Genomic DNA, 17393 nt, shown 5'->3' with positions numbered 1-17393 from the left:
CACCGCTGCCGTGCCCATCAGTCGACAACTAAATAGTCGGTTTTGCAGCAGTTTTCGCCTATTGACTTTTGCTCATGCTCAACATATTAACAGCGTTTGAAGAGCTAACTGGCAATTGAAACTGATTTTCTTGCCAAGACACTTGAACATATGTTACGTACAATAGCTACGACGTAAAAACTACGTCACTTGAGATCAGTGCAAGTGCATATGTCTGAGCATGACCCTGCACCTTTAACATTGCCAATGAAAAATGTGAGCTGTTTTGTAATGACATTACAACACTTCACCTTGATAGGAACATTCAAGTTATATCTACTAGAATTCGTATCTTGGGGATCCCAATTGGGCAACAGCAGTATGTCTCAGAGTCTTGTTTGGACATCGTAAGTTCAGGTCAAAGTCATTGTGACCAGATTTCATCTTTAAACGACCTTCAATCTGGAATGTACTTCTACGCTTTTGTCACATGACTCGAATAAATCAACTTGCTCAGTCACTGTATCCTACTCAGCTAAAGTCTGCAGCCAGATTTCACGATCAGCTGTCCAAGAGAATCTTCTTGCAATGGATTAATTGCCGCAATATAGATGACCAATGGCTTGGCTACAAGCCACTTTGCCAATTCGCAACGGCGGCCTTGGGATGTCATCAGTTGAGTTCACATGTCATATCGCATTTGTATCCAGTTGGGCTCACTCGTTGACTCGTCTTCCCCAATTATTTGGAGATCTCACTGGTCTCATCGAGACTATATCTTGCCCAATTCCAGGTTCTTCTGAAGGATTTATCAGCTATCAGCTGCATCATGCGTCGTTGCCTGCAGACAAATCCATTACTGATTTGATGGACAATACCAAAAAATTGCAACAAAGAATGACTTTGGAAAGTACCAATAACATTGTATCATCTATTCTTGCAAACCCACAGTCTCAGCGCTCATCTGCAAGGTTTAGGTCTCTTCAGGGAGTAGGAGCAGGTGCATGGCTTGACTTAATACCTCTTTCAACGAAGTTTGCATTATAAAGCCTGACAAGTTTCGTCTAGTAACAAGTTTGAGGTTGGGTTGTGAAATGCCCCTTAGATCAATGATTTCCACTTGTGGTTGTGAAAAAGATGTTGATGGGGATGGCTACCATTTTCTGACTTTCAAAAGTGGAGGTGGGCCTATACGGACTCATGAAACACTATCGAGCGTATGGAGCAACTGTTTACAGCAACTAAATATGACATATCAGCAAGAATCGAGGAAACGATATATTAATACTGATGACACACCCGATATCATTGCCTTTGATGCACAATCTGGGTGTGACATTGAACTCGACATTTCAGTGGCTCACACATGGGCCAAACATGTTATTTCCCAGGTAGCTTTGGAAGATGGTGCAGCTGCAGTCAAACGAGAAGCCGTGAAATCACAGAAATATGCTGGTGAGTTGGACATGTGGGGCAGATCCTCTCTGAACGTTGATAAAGCATTTGCTAATTATAAGTAGTTGGGTTTGTAGTGTGGCCCATTGTGGGCTTTTGGACTGGTGTTTGGACAATTAGACTGTAATAGTGCTGATGTATGAAATATACATATTGACAGACAGACAGACAGACAGACAAACAACAGACAGACAAAGAGACAAAGAGATAGATAGACAGACAGACACCTCTTTGTATACATAAAAAATCTGCGTTTCTAAAGCAACTATCCATTATCACTCCTTTAACAGGCAAGTAGCTAAAAGTTTTAGCACCGGTTCAACCATGTAGCTACGAGTCGAAGTAAGGCCCAGTCAGTTGAATAGTTTCAACTGTGTTCATCAGCATTTATGAAGCCAACCTGTGCATAGAACATTAAAAACTTCATCTTCAGATACTCCAAAGCTTGTGATTGCTTTAAGCAACCAAATGCAGTGTGCGACCTAACAAAGGCAAACACAGTGTGCCGGCCGCTTGACAAGAGAAAGACAGGTTTCACTGTGTGTAAAGAAGATACATGAGTTGCTTACTGCTCCTGTGCAACTGTCTTGGATGAGCAACAGAAGGTGGCAACAGTGGTAATGCGTGTAAATAGGAAACATCAGCAATGTGTAGCAGAAGCCTAATGAAGCCTCAACACATCTGCACCACCACTGTACTACAATGGTTTCAAATATAGACCTCCCAAAATTGAGGCATAATTTTTCACCAACAAAACAATATTCAATCAAATTGTATTCATGACATAGAACAACTTCAATTAAAAACACAAAATCTGACAACACTCATGTACACTCTTCTGATCCATGTTCTATTACGACTATGTCATTGCTTTCACCCAGGGTCTCCATTAAAGACAGGTTCCTTCAACTAAAACTGCATGCAATAATACATTTGTTACACCTGACAATTCCATCACATTTCTATCCACAGTAGGTGAGGCATACAGAAGGCACTGGTATAATCAAATTCTGTTACCTAAGGCACATCACTAAGTGCAACATAAAAAATGTTTAAAGAAGACCTTGTACCAAATCAACTATCTCTCAGATGAAAGCTATCACTTCATGACACAACCCTTTGCAACTGTTTACTGCAGACTTTTACCGTAATGGACAAATAAAGACACTTCCTGTAGGCATGTTAGTACCCGTATGTGTCGTCAGAGTAATTCTGTTGGCAAGAAAGACCGGTGCACTTTTCAAGGTAAGGATTGTGAGACATATGGTGGCAACTTGTGATTTATTGATTAAGACAAACTGGGACCTCAAACAGTACTACGCAAACAGCAACTGTGTCGGATACAACCATGGAGCCTCAAAGAGAGACCCTTCTTAGATTAATTCATAGATCATGTCTCGCTGCATTTTCGGTGCATTAGGAGCACTTGGCACGCTTACACCTAAAGTATTTACTTCCAAACAAGAACAGAGAGTAACTCTTTGTGCTACATACGAGAAATCATCTGAACAACTTGTGTTCTCTGCTTCTGCGGCGGGCTGGACAGTAAGCTTCCTGCAGGAAGATATTAGGCCTTGTATCTTTCTTTCAGCAAGTTTTAGTATTTGATGCAAGTTCCCCTTTAAGATCTAATGAGATGGCCTGCCTTACATACGATAGTTGTCAAGGAACATAATTATTCCTTATTACAGAGAAAAATTCAACAATAAAGCACAGTTTGCTTATGCATACATCATACACACTGCTTGGACAGACTCCTATGGTAGTAGCATTAAGTTCGACAGACTCCTATGGTAGTAGCACTAAGTTCGTTAGCAAACAGAAAAGGATTTGCTACAAATAACATCCGTCAATAATGTGTACTGACCATTGCGATGGAGCTGTCAGAGTAGGTGGTTCAGCTTTTGGTATTTTGAATAATACTCTCATGGGATGCATTTCATGATGTGGAGGCTCTGTGTCACCCAACTCAATCAATGTTATGCCAGCAGACCAAATGTCAGCCTACAACAGCAACACAAAATTACACATGGGTTTAGCAGTAGCAGTAGTAAATTAGAGAATCAACAAGTCAATTACTTTGAAGTCATATGGTACTTCTTTACATGTTTCACAAACAACAACTTCGGGAGCCATCCTAACAAAAACAAGTGATAAATGACTGAAAGAAGACTAACAAGACTGAGAAATAGCAACACATGCACAGTGCAGGGGTGCTAAGTTGTCACCATGTCACCAAAATTCATGACAGACTTTTCATTTTGGTGACAAAGACGTGAAATTATAGGCGACAGGTATAGAACTCTGACAAGACAATTTTGGGTGGCCCGCACCTATCGCCATGCAGTAGACCCAACTCCAGTAGTAGTCTTGGCATGGCTAAACCTGCTGAGAACGGTCTGGTCACGTCAGCAAAATATAATCCAGTATATCGAGTAGTCGAGTAGTACTTAGTTGGAGCAATGGACTTTTAGCACATCAGGTATCAATTCATGGATAGACATGTTTCACAAATATGTTGCGTGCTATTATTTTATCTGTTCAGAGGCCATGCAGTTTCTGCATGTATTCTGTGCTAAAAGTAAGGTGTCGGCACGTGCACGAGGTACAGCAGCTGAGCCAAATTAGTGAATGTGAGAGAGGTTTCAGTACATGCACTAACCCGTATAGAAAATAAACTTCGTAGTAGAATGTCATATGAAACTACTAATACATGCATGGCCGTTCGTCTTGCAGAGAGATCTGTTATGAGTTTCCTTTGTGGACTATGTGTGAGTATTAAAGATAAATTATCATATCCAAATAAAAGTGCTCTGATCACATGACCTCAACAAAGCCCGTTCTATTGCCAGAACTTGCCAAGTCTTGAGCGACAGTCCTCAAAACCTTCAACACCCCTGACAGTGTACATCATCACCATGACAGAAATCCACCTGTCACACCATTTTACCCAGCCAGCCAGCCTATGTTTACTATGCAATACACCTGTTCTCTATAAACCAGGTTTTCAGACATAACTGATGATGATGATATTCAAGACAGCAAGCAAACTATAACCAAGTCAATCTTGCATTGAGTGAGAAGCACCACTTACTCTAAATCCCATAATTGACTGCTTTACTACTTGGAAAATAAGCTTATGTTAACTTTCTGTTGACTGAAATGGATATTGCATTAGAACACTAATGCATGGTTACGCCCTAAACTTTTACTGTCACATCCATTCATTAAATCAAGTCAACAAGGAAGTTTCTCAACAAACTTCCCTACACCAACAGTTTGTTGAAACAACCAACTCTTATTCTTGGAAACTTCCTTGCAAACAGACTGCCCATCTATCTGCAACTGTATTTTACCAGTATGGTGTCCCAATGAATGAGTCATGCTTCTGTTTGGTTTTCTTGTTGAGTGCTGACACACCAAAATCAGCTGCAGCAACAAATCAACATTATCTCATGACACTGTCTAAGTAACTAAATGAAACCAATCAAAGTGCACACCAACCTAACTTTATTGTACCATCATCCATTAGAAGAATATTGCCAGCCTTCAAATCACGATGAATAACTTTGTTGTTATGAAGATAGTCTAACGCCTGTAAAATACATCACAAAAATCATTACCAACATTAACGCCTGTTCAGATAAAGAACTGAAGCCTGTATTCTAATAACTCACGCACTAACTGCTGATATGAATATGCTCAACTTATATACAAAGACAGTGCTATATGGCAGGAAGATTCCTGTTTTATATGATATAAAAGCCTAAAGTGTGACATGTTTGGTCTATCTTGACCTGCTGCAATTGTCTCTGTTCCATTATACATCGCTCACACCTCGCCACCATCAGTTCTAGAACCATGCCTGTATGTCCAGTACTCAAACAAGTGCAAAGTATGAATGTCTCTTGCTGCTGCCCGTGGATCAGTCAAACAATGATAGTGCTATATAGCACGCATTGCATGTATGTGGTCATGTGCACCGTAAAGTTTGATAGCCCACCAAAGACCGTTACACACCTCTTTACCCCACCAGAATGTGTTACGATAACAAGGAACAGAGAACAACAACTTCAAAGGTAGTTAGTTCCCAGACCCTTACTTGCCAAAGTATGACAGACAGGTCTTAGTCATCAGATTAAGTCAAATGTGCACAAATATCAACTATATTCTTACATTAAGACTCACTTTTGCACAAACTTCATCATAGCTAATACTATTTTTCCACATTAGATACCATCCCATATTAACAATGTCTTTTCAAAAAAATTTGTTTTCTCGTTCACCTACCACTAATACACACAAAAAGCTACTGAAGTTAATGTCTTGCCACATTCATCCGTGCAGTGATAGCAAGACTTCTTTGCTGCTGGTGTGTTGTCAGTTGCAGCTGACTTTCTCTTCCACTTTCCCACTTCTGATCACCTTTCAGCTATATTTGATGTACAAAATGATCTCTATCCCTTTTAGAACAGAATTCAATACATACAAACATCAAAACTTGCAATGTTCTGAAGTAATAGATAGCAAGAAGCAATCGTTGGGTTAAGAGAATTTCCTAACTCTAATTGAAGGCAACATTTGCTGAATGTGAAATAATGGCCTTCATGATATATGAAGAGAAAAAGTCTGCCACCATCAGAGCACAACAAAACTACACTGTACAACGTTAAATCTCAAATGACATATCTGCTACACTGATCATATGATCACTTTCTTGTACACATTTCCGTGCTTCCCCCCAAAAGAAGGACTTCCTGTTTCAAATGGATCTAGCTTCCAGAGAGCTTTGCTAACAGCATGTACCGTCCTGCATTACGGCCGAAGTTAAAAAGAAGAAAGCCTTCTTTGTGTGTAATCGAATACTGCAGATTGAAACATTACAAGAATACCTGATACTAGCTCCAAAGGCAGTCACACACTCCAAACAAATATTTACAACAAGCTCCAATGCCCGGCTTCGCCCGGGGGACAACACATGCCAGGTGCTTCTCCTTTCCACTTCATAGCGCCGCAGTTGACACACACGTTTGTCATAGAGCCAATACAACACGGAAGTGGAGGAGAGACAGGTCGCCTTTATAGGTAGAGATTATAGCAGAAAGTATCTAAAAATGCGTTTGATGGTATCATACGTGATGTTGGCCATGAATGATTGCAGTGAATAAAAGTGTCGCGTAGCTATACACTTGCAATCCTATAGCACTCCCTGATACTGCGTTGTCCCGTTGAATGAAATAAAGTCATGTGCAGTTAGACAATCATATACCACTCCCGGATACTGTGCTGTCCAAAATGAAGTCACGTGCAGTTAGACGAAGCCATCAGAGCAGAACTGGAAGCCACATGCAGGACTCACCTGGATAATCCGTACCCCGTATCTAACAAAGTCACGACTCGTACCGACTCTTGTCATTTCGACAGTCCCGCTGAACGCCGTCTCTTTGAAGACGTTGCTGGCATTTCGGGGAACAGGTGCATCAAACACGGCAGCTCTTCGACCCTCGTAGACTGGCAAACAACTGTGGGCGTATTTTTCCAAGACCCGGATATCAGCAAAAACATCTTCTCTTTCCCGACGTCGCCCGCAAAAACAAGTTGCTCTTGAAAAACAGCCTTGCTTTAGAAGTTCAACGGTACCCTTAGTTGCTACCCAAAGCGACTCCGAAAGAAGAAATCACGTTTTGAATGCTCCCAGATGAAGAAGGCACGCGAGGCGTGACGTCACTGGAGGACAACCTGGATTGTATTGTATTGGATAAATCTCTATTAGAACAACGCGACTCTCAACATCAAATCGCTTGATTGAAGACAACAATTGAACATTCAACTTCACTGTGAGGTAGGTGCAGCTTCGTAGTGATGAGAGGAAAACGCTGGAGGCATTTGTTACGATTTCTCATGCACGTAGGTCTAGAACTTCGAGGATACATTGCATCAACTTCCGCTTTGACGTGTAGTGCTGTAAGAGACTGGAACAGGTAAGAAACTATAACACTTTCACAGCTGTCATAACCCTAACCCCAACCCGCCCACTAGCTCTGCTTTGAAATCTCTCTCAAAGCAGTCCGACTGAAAACGATCTACGCTTACTCTGGAATGTGGTCCAACTGCCTCCCTCTTAGCCTCAAACACAGAATCCACTCTCTCCACCACGCTCGATCAAAAGGAAATTTAAACAGACTTCTTTCTCTGTTCCTGGCATGTTTACAACAAACTTTACAAGTCAACAGCACACTAATAAACATTAGCTATCTCAAATCAGAGTTAGGAAACTTCTGATCGACTAGAAGAGTCGTAAACTAGGAGAACACGGCAAAGCGGAAGTTGATGCAGTGTTTTCACTGAGTTCCAGACCTTCGCGCATGAGAAGTCATAATGAATACCTCCAGCGTTTTCCTCTCATCGCTAAGAAACTACACCTAGGTGAATGTTCAAGTGTCGTCTCCAATCAGGCAATTTGATGCAGAAAGTCACATTGTGCTATTCAAGATTTTTCAATACAAACGATCCAGGTCGTCCTCCAGTGACGTCATACCTCGCACATATCGTCGTCTTGGAGCATTCAAATGTGATTTCTCCTTTACAGAGGCGCTTTGGCTGGCAAATAGGGTACCGTTGAAATTCTCAAAGACAAGGCTATTTTCAAAAGCAACTTGTTTTTGCGTGCGACTTCCCCTTTAATATAAATATTCTGTACTTGCTCTACAACAGAACATAAAATAATCCAATTTCATTAATAAACCACAAATTTATCCATTTGCCTACACATTACTCATCAATGAACTATACCAATAAACCAACAAATGCTAACATCAGCTGAAGAGCAATAAATCAAGTTCTAGTTGACATTGTCAGAACACCATAGCATACCTCAAACATTTGTCTGGCAATTGCTCTAATTTCATTTTCTCTAAGACCTCTGTCCAGTTCTATAAAATCACAACTGAGAAATGCTATTTCAAATAAAAACGATGTATTATTGCATACCTAGAATAGCATTGTCAATAGCACCTCCAGCACAAAATTCAACCAGCATCTACACAAAATACTTAAGGTTAACTTATCACAGCGACAGCACAATAAATAGTTCATCTCACCCATAGCTTCTTGTCATAGAAATACGCTTCCATCAGTCGAATAACATGATGATGCTGACAAGTTGATAATATGTTCATTTCAACACTAAAATCATCCAGCTCATCCTCATTAATTATTTCAACAATCTTGGCAGCAGCCAATTGTCCAGTGTTCTTGTTTTGAGCCTACAGAACACGAGCATGTACACATTCCAGCATACATTAGACAAACAAACAAGAGAAATGTCTTCAAACAGCAACCCCACTTAGTATGAGAACGTGCATGACTAGTAGCATGTCTATATCATCCAATGCCACAATCTAATCTAACTACAGTACAACTTTTAACAAGAGCACTCAGAAAGCACATATTTCTGCTATAACTATTAAACGTAATTTACAAATTTCTGAGTTTGTCATTAAACATATGGTTCCAGATAAGAATTACATGTCCTGTAAACCAATCTTGTTTCTTTCAAGTTTCCTAGTGAAAATGACACATAACAGACTCTCTCCATGTCACCTCGTGCATGCTACATTTGAAAAAGATCTGCTACGCCACAAAACAAGCATGAGACAGGTACATCTGATAGGCAAAAAAATTCCATCTCGGAAATGTTCCAAGAGACAGCTGGTTTCACTATAAGTATGCTATTGACATATGTAAGCAAAAGCTAGTCTCGGTAGCCAGACCATCTCTGCCATCATACTTCCAGCTATGCAAGACTTAAGTAAAAGCTGGAGTGACTTCAGTTGCATCTTCAAGAAAAACTTCACAAAAGTCAACCCCTCAAAAGAGACCTGCCTTCTAGTATCGCAATAACCTCCACATTTGAACCTAATATAAGTATGACGTAGCAATGAATATCTCTGAACCACATAACCCTCACTGATCAACTGTTGTCAGTATATGACAATATCAATTTGCACACCATTTTGTAGCACACAAATCTGCATCTGAGTACTGAAAACACACTTTGGCAGTAATTAGTACAATGTTACCAGCCAATGTGTAATTGCCTTCTGCAAAGTGGTATTGCTTATTGTCCACAATATTGATATTTGTCTTTTTCAACCTGAGACACACATAACATAGCACTGAGTACCCAACAAGCAATGTTCTGAAAGAGGTCTTCACAAGCACTGCACTCCCAGCTGATGAATCAATTTTCAAACACAAGCTCTTCACAGGTAAGGTATAGATCTGGCCACACAATACTATCTAAATGAAAAGGCGTCAAGACATCTTGACTGGTAATCTCAGATTTGCTAACTGTTTTAGATAGACATGAACATTGTGAGCTGTAGCGGTTTGTTAATTAATGCTGTTAGTTTAGGTCATACCATTGTTGAATCTATAAAGTGGCTCAGCCACGATTATGAGCATGTGTGCTTTAATGGTCTAGTCATGCAAGCTTGACAAAGATCTTCTTTCAATGATACTGTACTGGTGTCTTACAAAAAACCAGCTCCAACACCAGGTATGTGCTATAAACTGAGAGAGAACTTCCTCAATAGTCTGGTTTCAATCAGCTTTTACAGATAGCGTTGAGATGATATTAAAAATACCAGATATCGCCATATGACATTGATATCATGATACCGGTATTTGCAATCAATGGGCAGTCAATATCAACTCCTAAAGTATTTTTCTTACCAAACGCTCCATGCCACATACCATGCCAACCAAGGGCACAGTGTGGTTGCTCATGAGTCTTACTAATTAGAGTACAGGTGATACACCATTGTTCCACCACGAGTGTCATAGATTGTATCACTCACTACTTTGTTGCCCTCACATGAATAACTGTCTTGATGTTTAAGTGTGATTCACAATTACTTTGGGTGTCATTAGTGAGGCAATTGTAATAATTAACAAAAACCAGTATATGGTGGTATAGTTTTAACTACCATACACATTATGTTCAATGTCTGTCATCGGCACAATGCTACTTTGGTGTCTCTTGACAGAGCTTCAGAGGAACATGCCTATAGTTGACTACATACATTGTATATATTACAAAGGCACCTAATATTTGACACCTTCTAGACAATCACATGTAGCTCATTAACACACAAGAACATCCAGCTGTTCTCTAGAAGACAAACAAGAACATCCAGCTGTTCTCTAGACATGATTTACCCTTATGTCTTGGTTTTATCTCTTGGTTATGTCTTAATAGCAGTGAAGCTATAACCACAAGTCAGAGGCTGAAGCTATATTATTAATAATTACAAAACTAGAAGACTGTCCAATCTACTGATATCTACCACGCTTTCCTAATGTTGGACACATAGCACTTCAACACAACTTTTTGCTGTCGTGGCAGTCTGGGCAACTCTAAAATTTACTCAAATCAGGTGTTCTTTTTCACGGTTAGCGTGCCAGAAGTATATATAGTATCATTGCCGGTAGTAGTACCACCATCATAACCCACATGGTCACTTTGCAGTTTGATTGTTCACACCCATTGCCTAATGAGTGATCTCTTAGGTTCTTCCTGCCTCCGTTTAGTTAACTGTATGTATATATATATATATATATATATATATATATATATATATATATATATATATAGTAGTCTTGCAGAATCAGTAACATGCACCATTAAGGATTTCCACCAGGGCTGCTTTCACTAGTTGTACACTTGTAATCCTTATTACAACCAAGGAAACAGTTGCTGTAGTTATTCCAAAAAGTCAGCATCAGCTACCACATGACAGCATCTCACAGTTTCTTTCTCCACCTCTTTTGTAAAACTTGTGGGTTTTCTATCTGACAGGTTGCCAGTAAATAGCTGATTGTATATACAATACCTGGGCACATCATATAAGTAGTGTACCAGTATTGTCCTAATATCCTGGTTCGATTTTATGACCTAGGTACCTAGTATATCATGTTCAACTTGCTATTCTCTCCATGGAGAACTACAAGAGAGAAAGATATTATTGTTTCAACCGCATTCCATAAAGAAGATTTATTGGAGAGAGTGAATTATTTTAGCGAGGAGACAATTCAAGGCAGTACTGTACATTCAAAATACAGTATGTATGTACCAGGTCTCAAAACATACTGATTTGTACTGCACTCTGTCATTTTAGCCATGCAGCACTGACCTCTGAGAAGGTGAGACATAGCACTTGCTACTGCAACTTATTCTATTTTGCTTGATCGTTTCCTTGGTCACTAATTTGGGTAAACACTTACACTGTCCAACACTTGGGGCTGTACCTGTCTAACATTAGGTGCCTTCACCCTAACAGAGTTTGACAACCATCATACTCTCACAACAAATTACTCTTCATGATTCACAGCAAACTGAAACAGAAACGAAAACAGAACCGTTGAATGAGATAAAATGTCACTAAAATGGACTCACTGTTGACAGGTCACTCATTCACTGAGAATGACAGATTTATTGACTATAAAGAACTGGCTACACATAACAGTTACATAATTAGGCGTGTCACTCAAAGACAGTTACATCATCAAATGTACTCTGGGAGACAAAGTAGCTCTGTATTCGTACGCCCACTAACGCACACACCAACCACAACATTTCCAACGTAAAGACCACCGAGTATTACAGACTGCCTCGGTGCCTCAGTGAGCACATGTGTAGATGACAGATACATCACTAACACAATACAAAGCTCCACGCAGATGAAACGGCTACACCCATTCAGCAAACATCGCCAAAGTCTACCAGCAACTACAAAGTCCCTTCTCATTGTAACATCCTCACACTAACTGCTAGCGACTACCGTTCAGCATTCATAACGTCTGGCTGTTGTATCCTACACAGAAATTGGCATATGTAGCACCTCACCTTGAATACTTCTCCAAAAGCTCCGTCACCTAGTTTCCCAATAATCTCCCACGTCGTCTCGGGATCGACATTTAGAGTTAAGAATGCAGGATAATCCTTCTTTCTCTTGCTTTTGCCGAAGAAATTCTTGAAAAATGCCATTTCACGACGGACGACAGTTTCCCCTCAGGCGTTTCACGTTCGGCACTTTCAGTAGTCAAACAATCGCAATTTTATTGCTACGCAGACGTTCTCAACACAAAGAACTGTAGAGGAGACAGCAAATATGTGACTGGAACAAGGACACCCCTCCACTATAACTATAACCACGCCCCGAGCTGTTGCCCGTATACTTACGGGCCCGGATGTTTGCAATAACGGTTTTTGGAGTGTGAAATTGTAACACCAGCATAGGAAGTAAAATGTGTTTTTTCATGAAATGATTTTATGCTGACTCTGTTCATCTTTATTTTAGTGTTTCATCGAATTACAAGCATGGATGAATATCATCTTAGCTTCTGGCCTAAACTAGCTCAGGCTTTGACGCTCATCTTGAACCAAACACCTGGCCAGTTGTTTCCTATATCTTATGAGGAAATTTACTCGTACGGACACTCCTTACTGGTGTAGTTAGTCCAGTAAGCCCAGAATGAGGTGACTGAATTGATTGTTATGCTTAGGACAGTTTACAAGTGTGTTGGACATGGCTTTAGTGAGACTCTTTACAGTCAGCTCCTAGAACATGTGAGGGTTCACTTAAGATGTGTGGTAGAAACTCTTAAGGTTGGTGTCTTTAGTGAATGTGCTAATAATGATTATTTATATTTATTTGATTAATTAATAAGTTAATTAAAGTGACATTTGGTTAGTCGATCATCTCTCATACATGCAGCACTGCGGCGTCGCGCGCGCGCGCACACACACACACACACACACACACACACACACACACACACACACACACACACACACACACACACACACACACACACACACCACTCGCTCATCTTTCTTGTGGTAGTGCAAACCTATTCAAGACGCTGTGGACTGTTTTCTTTTTATTCTCCACCAGTTCACTCAAGCTGTCAAAGGAATTGTACCAATTTTTCAATATATGGTCATGTCTCCATGCCATTATGCAATCTGCAGAATTATAATTTGTATATAGTGGCATTTCATTTGCAGAATCGTTTTTTTATTTTGCCAAGAATGCAACAAGATCTTAGCACTATCTTGACACAACTCTTTGTTAGTGAGGTTGCAGAGAGTGAAGTTTTCATTGGTGAGGATGGTTTATGCTCAAATGGTGTGTGTGTGTGTGTGTGTGTGTGTGTGTGTGTGTGTGTGTGTGTGTGTGTGTGTGTGTGTGTGTGTGTGTCAATGTGTGCACATGTGCATGTATTACAGTGTGACACAGCGTACATGCATGTGCGTGTGCTCTTGTATGTATTTCGTTATCAAGTTGTTGCTGTAGGTTTGGTTACCGAGGCTTTACAACAGGATCTGGCTGTCAAACCTGATGATTTAATGAAAATAGCACAGAATCTATATCAAGTCTGTCCAGGTTGGCCCACTGATTTGACAGCAATTAGATATCAAGGACACATATGGTTGGACATGACACACGCAATAGTTAAACCATAGACCTGGTATGGCCTGCATAACCATATCAGACTTTACCTCCTATGCTGCCAAGAACAAGATCTAATGTCAACAGCAACCTAGATAGGTTTAGAAGACTGCTAAGTGTGTTTCCAGATATCCTTTGAAGCATAATTAATTAATTAATTAATCGATCACCGGCATAGCGTCTGGAGGATAGGGGGGCTAAAGTCTCCCCAAAATTTTTTAGATGTGTCAAGCAAAAGCGCCATGTTTCCCTCGGGTTACCAAACAGTGAGATGAATCTTTGTCCATCACACTGTCCCGGCAGTGGCGTACATTCGTACTAGCCTCGCAAGCCAGGCTCTTCCGCACAGTCGCTGAGCTAAATTCTCATGCTGGAGCAATTCCGGCAAAGCTCCTCCTCCTCGTGTGATTCACGTGCGTTTAGCTCAGGGACTGCGTGGAAGAGCCTGGCTTGCGAGGCTACGTTCGTAATGTGGAAGTAAAAGTAATAAATGGGTGTGGCTTTGCAGCGTGATTGATCAGCCCCCAAACATGAAGACCACGCTATGCTGGTGAATCAATCAATGGTAGCATGCAAGTAGAGCATGGCAAGCAAGCTTGGATAGAAAACAGTATTGGTTGCCTTTAATAGGACTCTCAATTTCAAAACCCACAAATGTTGCATGCTCAGGCAGTTTGACCTTCGTCTCTGACATGCATGTTAACAGAACCTTTGAACTCAATGTTGCAAATTTTGCTAGCTGACAAAAATATGCTGTGTACATAAATTAAGCATTTACAGAAACGTTACCCCAGAACTGTCTTAAGGACAGTGAACGTTAATTTGTTCTGCTGTTAGAATATGCCAGAAAGCATCCTGCTCTGTTTGTTCGTTTTATCCCCAGTCTGTTTCCTCCATCCACACTGACACAGCTGGCTGCATATAGATCTCAAGAGCTACTGTGTCAGCAGCAGCTTGAATCAGAACCTGGTTTCACAAGGCTAGTCTGCGAGACTAATCGTGTTGCTGTATCATTCAAACAATGGTCTGGTCTTACTTTAGGGAGCAAAGGGAAAGAAAACGGCTAGCAGAAAGTGAGGAGCCAGAGCAAGAAAAACCAGCATTATTACAGCCACCTTTGGAAAGTCATGAATGCAACAACAGCTCTGTCGTAGATGAACCGATGACACCATAGATCAACTGATTAATAGAGATGTATCATACCTTTTGTATACTATGTAGACTGAGTAGGTGGATAGACCACTCTATGTAGTTCTAGTTTTTTTCCTAAGAAACAACAGCAAGCAAAATAGAGGACAGGAATTGCTGTATGATAAACACCTACAATCATTGAATGTAACTAGACAGAAAGCAATATACTATAAAGCTGCTCAGCCTCTGTACTGCCATGCAAGCACCTTGCCAATAACCAATTTGATCTGGTGAACGTGTTGCATCAAAAACGAATTTCAGCTGTACAAAGTTTAAGACTGTAGCATCAAGTTTAAAGTTTAAGGCCAGGCTCACAATATGCGACAGACAGCAGTCCATTTCATCCCATAACGTTTGCTGTCAGGTTCGTTCTGTCAAACGTTGACACAGACTGATTGAGACAGACTGATTGACAATTTGTAGCGCACTCTAAGTAGGTAACTTTTATTTTCTTGATGGGAAGGGAACTTTGTTGTTGGTTGTGTGTGTGCTGTGGCGTGGCGTTAAAACATTTATCACCATCCAATTACAGTGGAACCTCACTATTTTAATATCAGGTGGTCTGACTTTTAGTGAATTTCAGTTGATAATTATTACTCTTACAAACTTACAAAGGTGAATTCCTTTGCTTCCTGCCGTAGCATGGGTCCTGAAACTGGAACGCTTGCACTCCTCGCTCTTTGGAACCAGTGCTGTGAGTGGGGGAGGGGTATAACCATAAACGGCAGCTCCTTATCCATTTCCGTGTGTGTGTGTGTGTGTGATCAGTTGGTTAGAGCGTTATCTTATGGAGGGATTACATACGGGGCATTGCAGGGTCAAGTCACAATGATGGCGAGCTATGGCATAATTTCCTCGGGCAAGAAACTCACACACAATTGCCTCTCTCGACTTAGAGTATAAATGAGTACCTGGTCATTGACTGGGGTGGCAAAGGCCCCCGACTGCGACAAAGTCCATCAACCACTGGGGTCCTGGTGGGACTTCGGGTGTCCACACCACAGTTGGTGTCGCAGTCGGTGTTCCTGCGAGTACCTGGCCAGGCTCCAGAACGCAACATGATGGTGTCTTCAGCGTATCAGAACGATACTAAATTGAGTATTTTGTATGGCAAGATTTATTTATTTGACACAAAAACGATCAAAACACATTGTCTCGTCTAAGCTGTGTCCATCGTCTCCTCCGTGTACTTTCCCTTCTCTTTGTCAAGTCTTGCGGACCGGTTCTTTCGATCCAAAATCCGCTTTCTATCCCGCGTCATCTTTAGCTTAACAATCTCGACCTTAGATGAACCAGCATCACACCAAAACGCATATCACACAGAGATGTGATTTATGTACCTTTGACGGATGAATTCCTAAACTGACCGACGCACCGTTTGCTTTCTCGCGCTGAATCCTTTCTATGTGCAAAACCCACTTTTTCCTGTATATTTGCAGTATTTTTCCAACCTGAAAAGAAGATACATGACACATGTTAACACCCCGAAAGGGGTCCTGCAACTGATATTTCGTCATACTATCTCTATAGTTAATTGCAAACAATCCTGCATACGATGAATAAATTCAGTGTACCTGAGAGCCTTTGTTGTGACCACGTGTAACCAGCACTTCATCATCTTTTCTAACTGGTAGGGACCGCACGTCGTACTTTTGACGCAGTTCTTTTGACAAAGGAGCACTCATGATTTTTCTACGAACACTTGAAGGCGCAGAAAAGTGCATTTTGCGGCACTTCCGACGAGACGACGTGCTCTTCCTCGCGAATTTCGCCATCTCTGTCACACACAGCTTCACATACGGGGATGCAAACTCGTAGTCGTAGTCCGTGTCCCGTACGCATTTTGCTGCTTCCGGAAGTGCTGTTTTACATGTACTGTATGCGTATGGTACCTGTAGCTTTACATATAATTCGTTTTGATTACATTATATCAAATAGAATGGCAGCACTAGACTTAGTCACTAGTAATCATTAGATTTATTAATTAATTAAATGAAAAGGCTTATATAATTAGAAATTACAAAACGGCAATAATTTGCCAAGTCCACAGCAACTCATGTTATAATTTCAAACTGTTTAAAAAATTTTCAATTGGGTTTACCTGACATAGCCATTAATTAAATAGCCAGTAATATTGGTGGCACCAAAGCCAGTAGGTACGTATTTATTGCTAGTGCATAGTATCTCACCATACGTAGTCTGGGCTATTGGCGTAGCAAAGGTCAGAATAACTGCAGGCATACAGAAATG

The 17393-nt window shown here is 40.7% G+C and overlaps 3 protein-coding genes across 7 annotated transcripts in view; 1 reads left to right on the top strand and 2 right to left on the bottom strand.

The window, feature by feature from the left end:
* LOC134177701 (serine/threonine-protein kinase 10-like) overlaps positions 1-12655 on the bottom strand; it is a 28732-nt gene extending 16077 nt beyond the window's left edge. The window contains exons 1-8 of the mRNA XM_062644484.1: positions 12344-12655; positions 8535-8699; positions 8425-8473; positions 8308-8366; positions 4939-5029; positions 4791-4863; positions 3514-3571; positions 3302-3438 (exon numbers count right to left, since the gene is read on the bottom strand). Of these exons, the coding sequence (XP_062500468.1) occupies positions 3302-3438; positions 3514-3571; positions 4791-4863; positions 4939-5029; positions 8308-8366; positions 8425-8473; positions 8535-8699; positions 12344-12484 (773 nt within the window). The 5' untranslated portion in view covers positions 12485-12655. The remainder of the gene's footprint in view (positions 1-3301; positions 3439-3513; positions 3572-4790; positions 4864-4938; positions 5030-8307; positions 8367-8424; positions 8474-8534; positions 8700-12343) is intronic.
* A 16-nt stretch (positions 12656-12671) lies between these two features.
* Positions 12672-15319, top strand: LOC134177665 (CDK2-associated and cullin domain-containing protein 1-like). 5 transcript variants are annotated; one of them, XM_062644450.1, is made up of 8 exons: positions 12672-12739; positions 12798-12927; positions 13003-13066; positions 13344-13439; positions 13508-13604; positions 13797-13886; positions 14790-14931; positions 14994-15319. In XM_062644450.1, coding segments are annotated over exons 1-8 (753 nt in total). In that variant the 5' UTR covers positions 12672-12738; the 3' UTR covers positions 15127-15319. The 5 variants fall into 5 exon arrangements, with proteins under 5 accessions (XP_062500434.1, XP_062500426.1, XP_062500457.1 ...); XM_062644442.1 differs by having other exon boundaries at positions 13003-13105; XM_062644473.1 differs by having other exon boundaries at positions 12798-12976; positions 13036-13105.
* A 923-nt stretch (positions 15320-16242) lies between these two features.
* On the bottom strand, positions 16243-16949 carry LOC134187149 (large ribosomal subunit protein uL24-like). Its single transcript, XM_062655269.1, has 3 exons — positions 16718-16949; positions 16484-16594; positions 16243-16425 (listed from the first exon to the last, which is right to left on the bottom strand). Exons 1-3 carry the CDS (start codon positions 16916-16918, stop codon positions 16303-16305), a joined length of 435 nt encoding a protein of 144 aa, XP_062511253.1. The 5' UTR covers positions 16919-16949; the 3' UTR covers positions 16243-16302.
* Between the last annotated feature and the right edge of the window lie 444 nt (positions 16950-17393).

The sequence above is a fragment of the Corticium candelabrum genome, chromosome 1, assembly GCF_963422355.1.
Source record: "Corticium candelabrum chromosome 1, ooCorCand1.1, whole genome shotgun sequence".
In the NCBI taxonomy this organism is placed as follows: Eukaryota; Metazoa; Porifera; class Homoscleromorpha; order Homosclerophorida; family Plakinidae; genus Corticium; species Corticium candelabrum.
The sequence above is the reverse complement of the archived record's forward strand: the minus strand, read 5'-3'. Positions and strand labels throughout refer to the sequence as shown.

Bases quoted from the DNA above. Each gene is read 5' to 3' on its own strand.
- LOC134177665 (XM_062644442.1), top strand. The intron at 12,928-13,002 runs GTACGGACACTC...TGTTATGCTTAG, and splicing joins TCTTATGAGGAAATTTACTC to GACAGTTTACAAGTGTGTTG. The intron at 13,605-13,796 runs GTGAGGATGGTT...TTGTTGCTGTAG, and splicing joins AGAGAGTGAAGTTTTCATTG to GTTTGGTTACCGAGGCTTTA.
- LOC134187149 (XM_062655269.1), bottom strand. From the start codon at position 16,918: ATGGCGAAATTCGCGAGGAAGAGCACGTCGTCTCGTCGGAAGTGCCGC. The intron at 16,595-16,717 runs GTACACTGAATT...TCTTCTTTTCAG, and splicing joins GTCACAACAAAGGCTCTCAG to GTTGGAAAAATACTGCAAAT. The intron at 16,426-16,483 runs GTACATAAATCA...GGTTCATCTAAG, and splicing joins TAGGAATTCATCCGTCAAAG to GTCGAGATTGTTAAGCTAAA.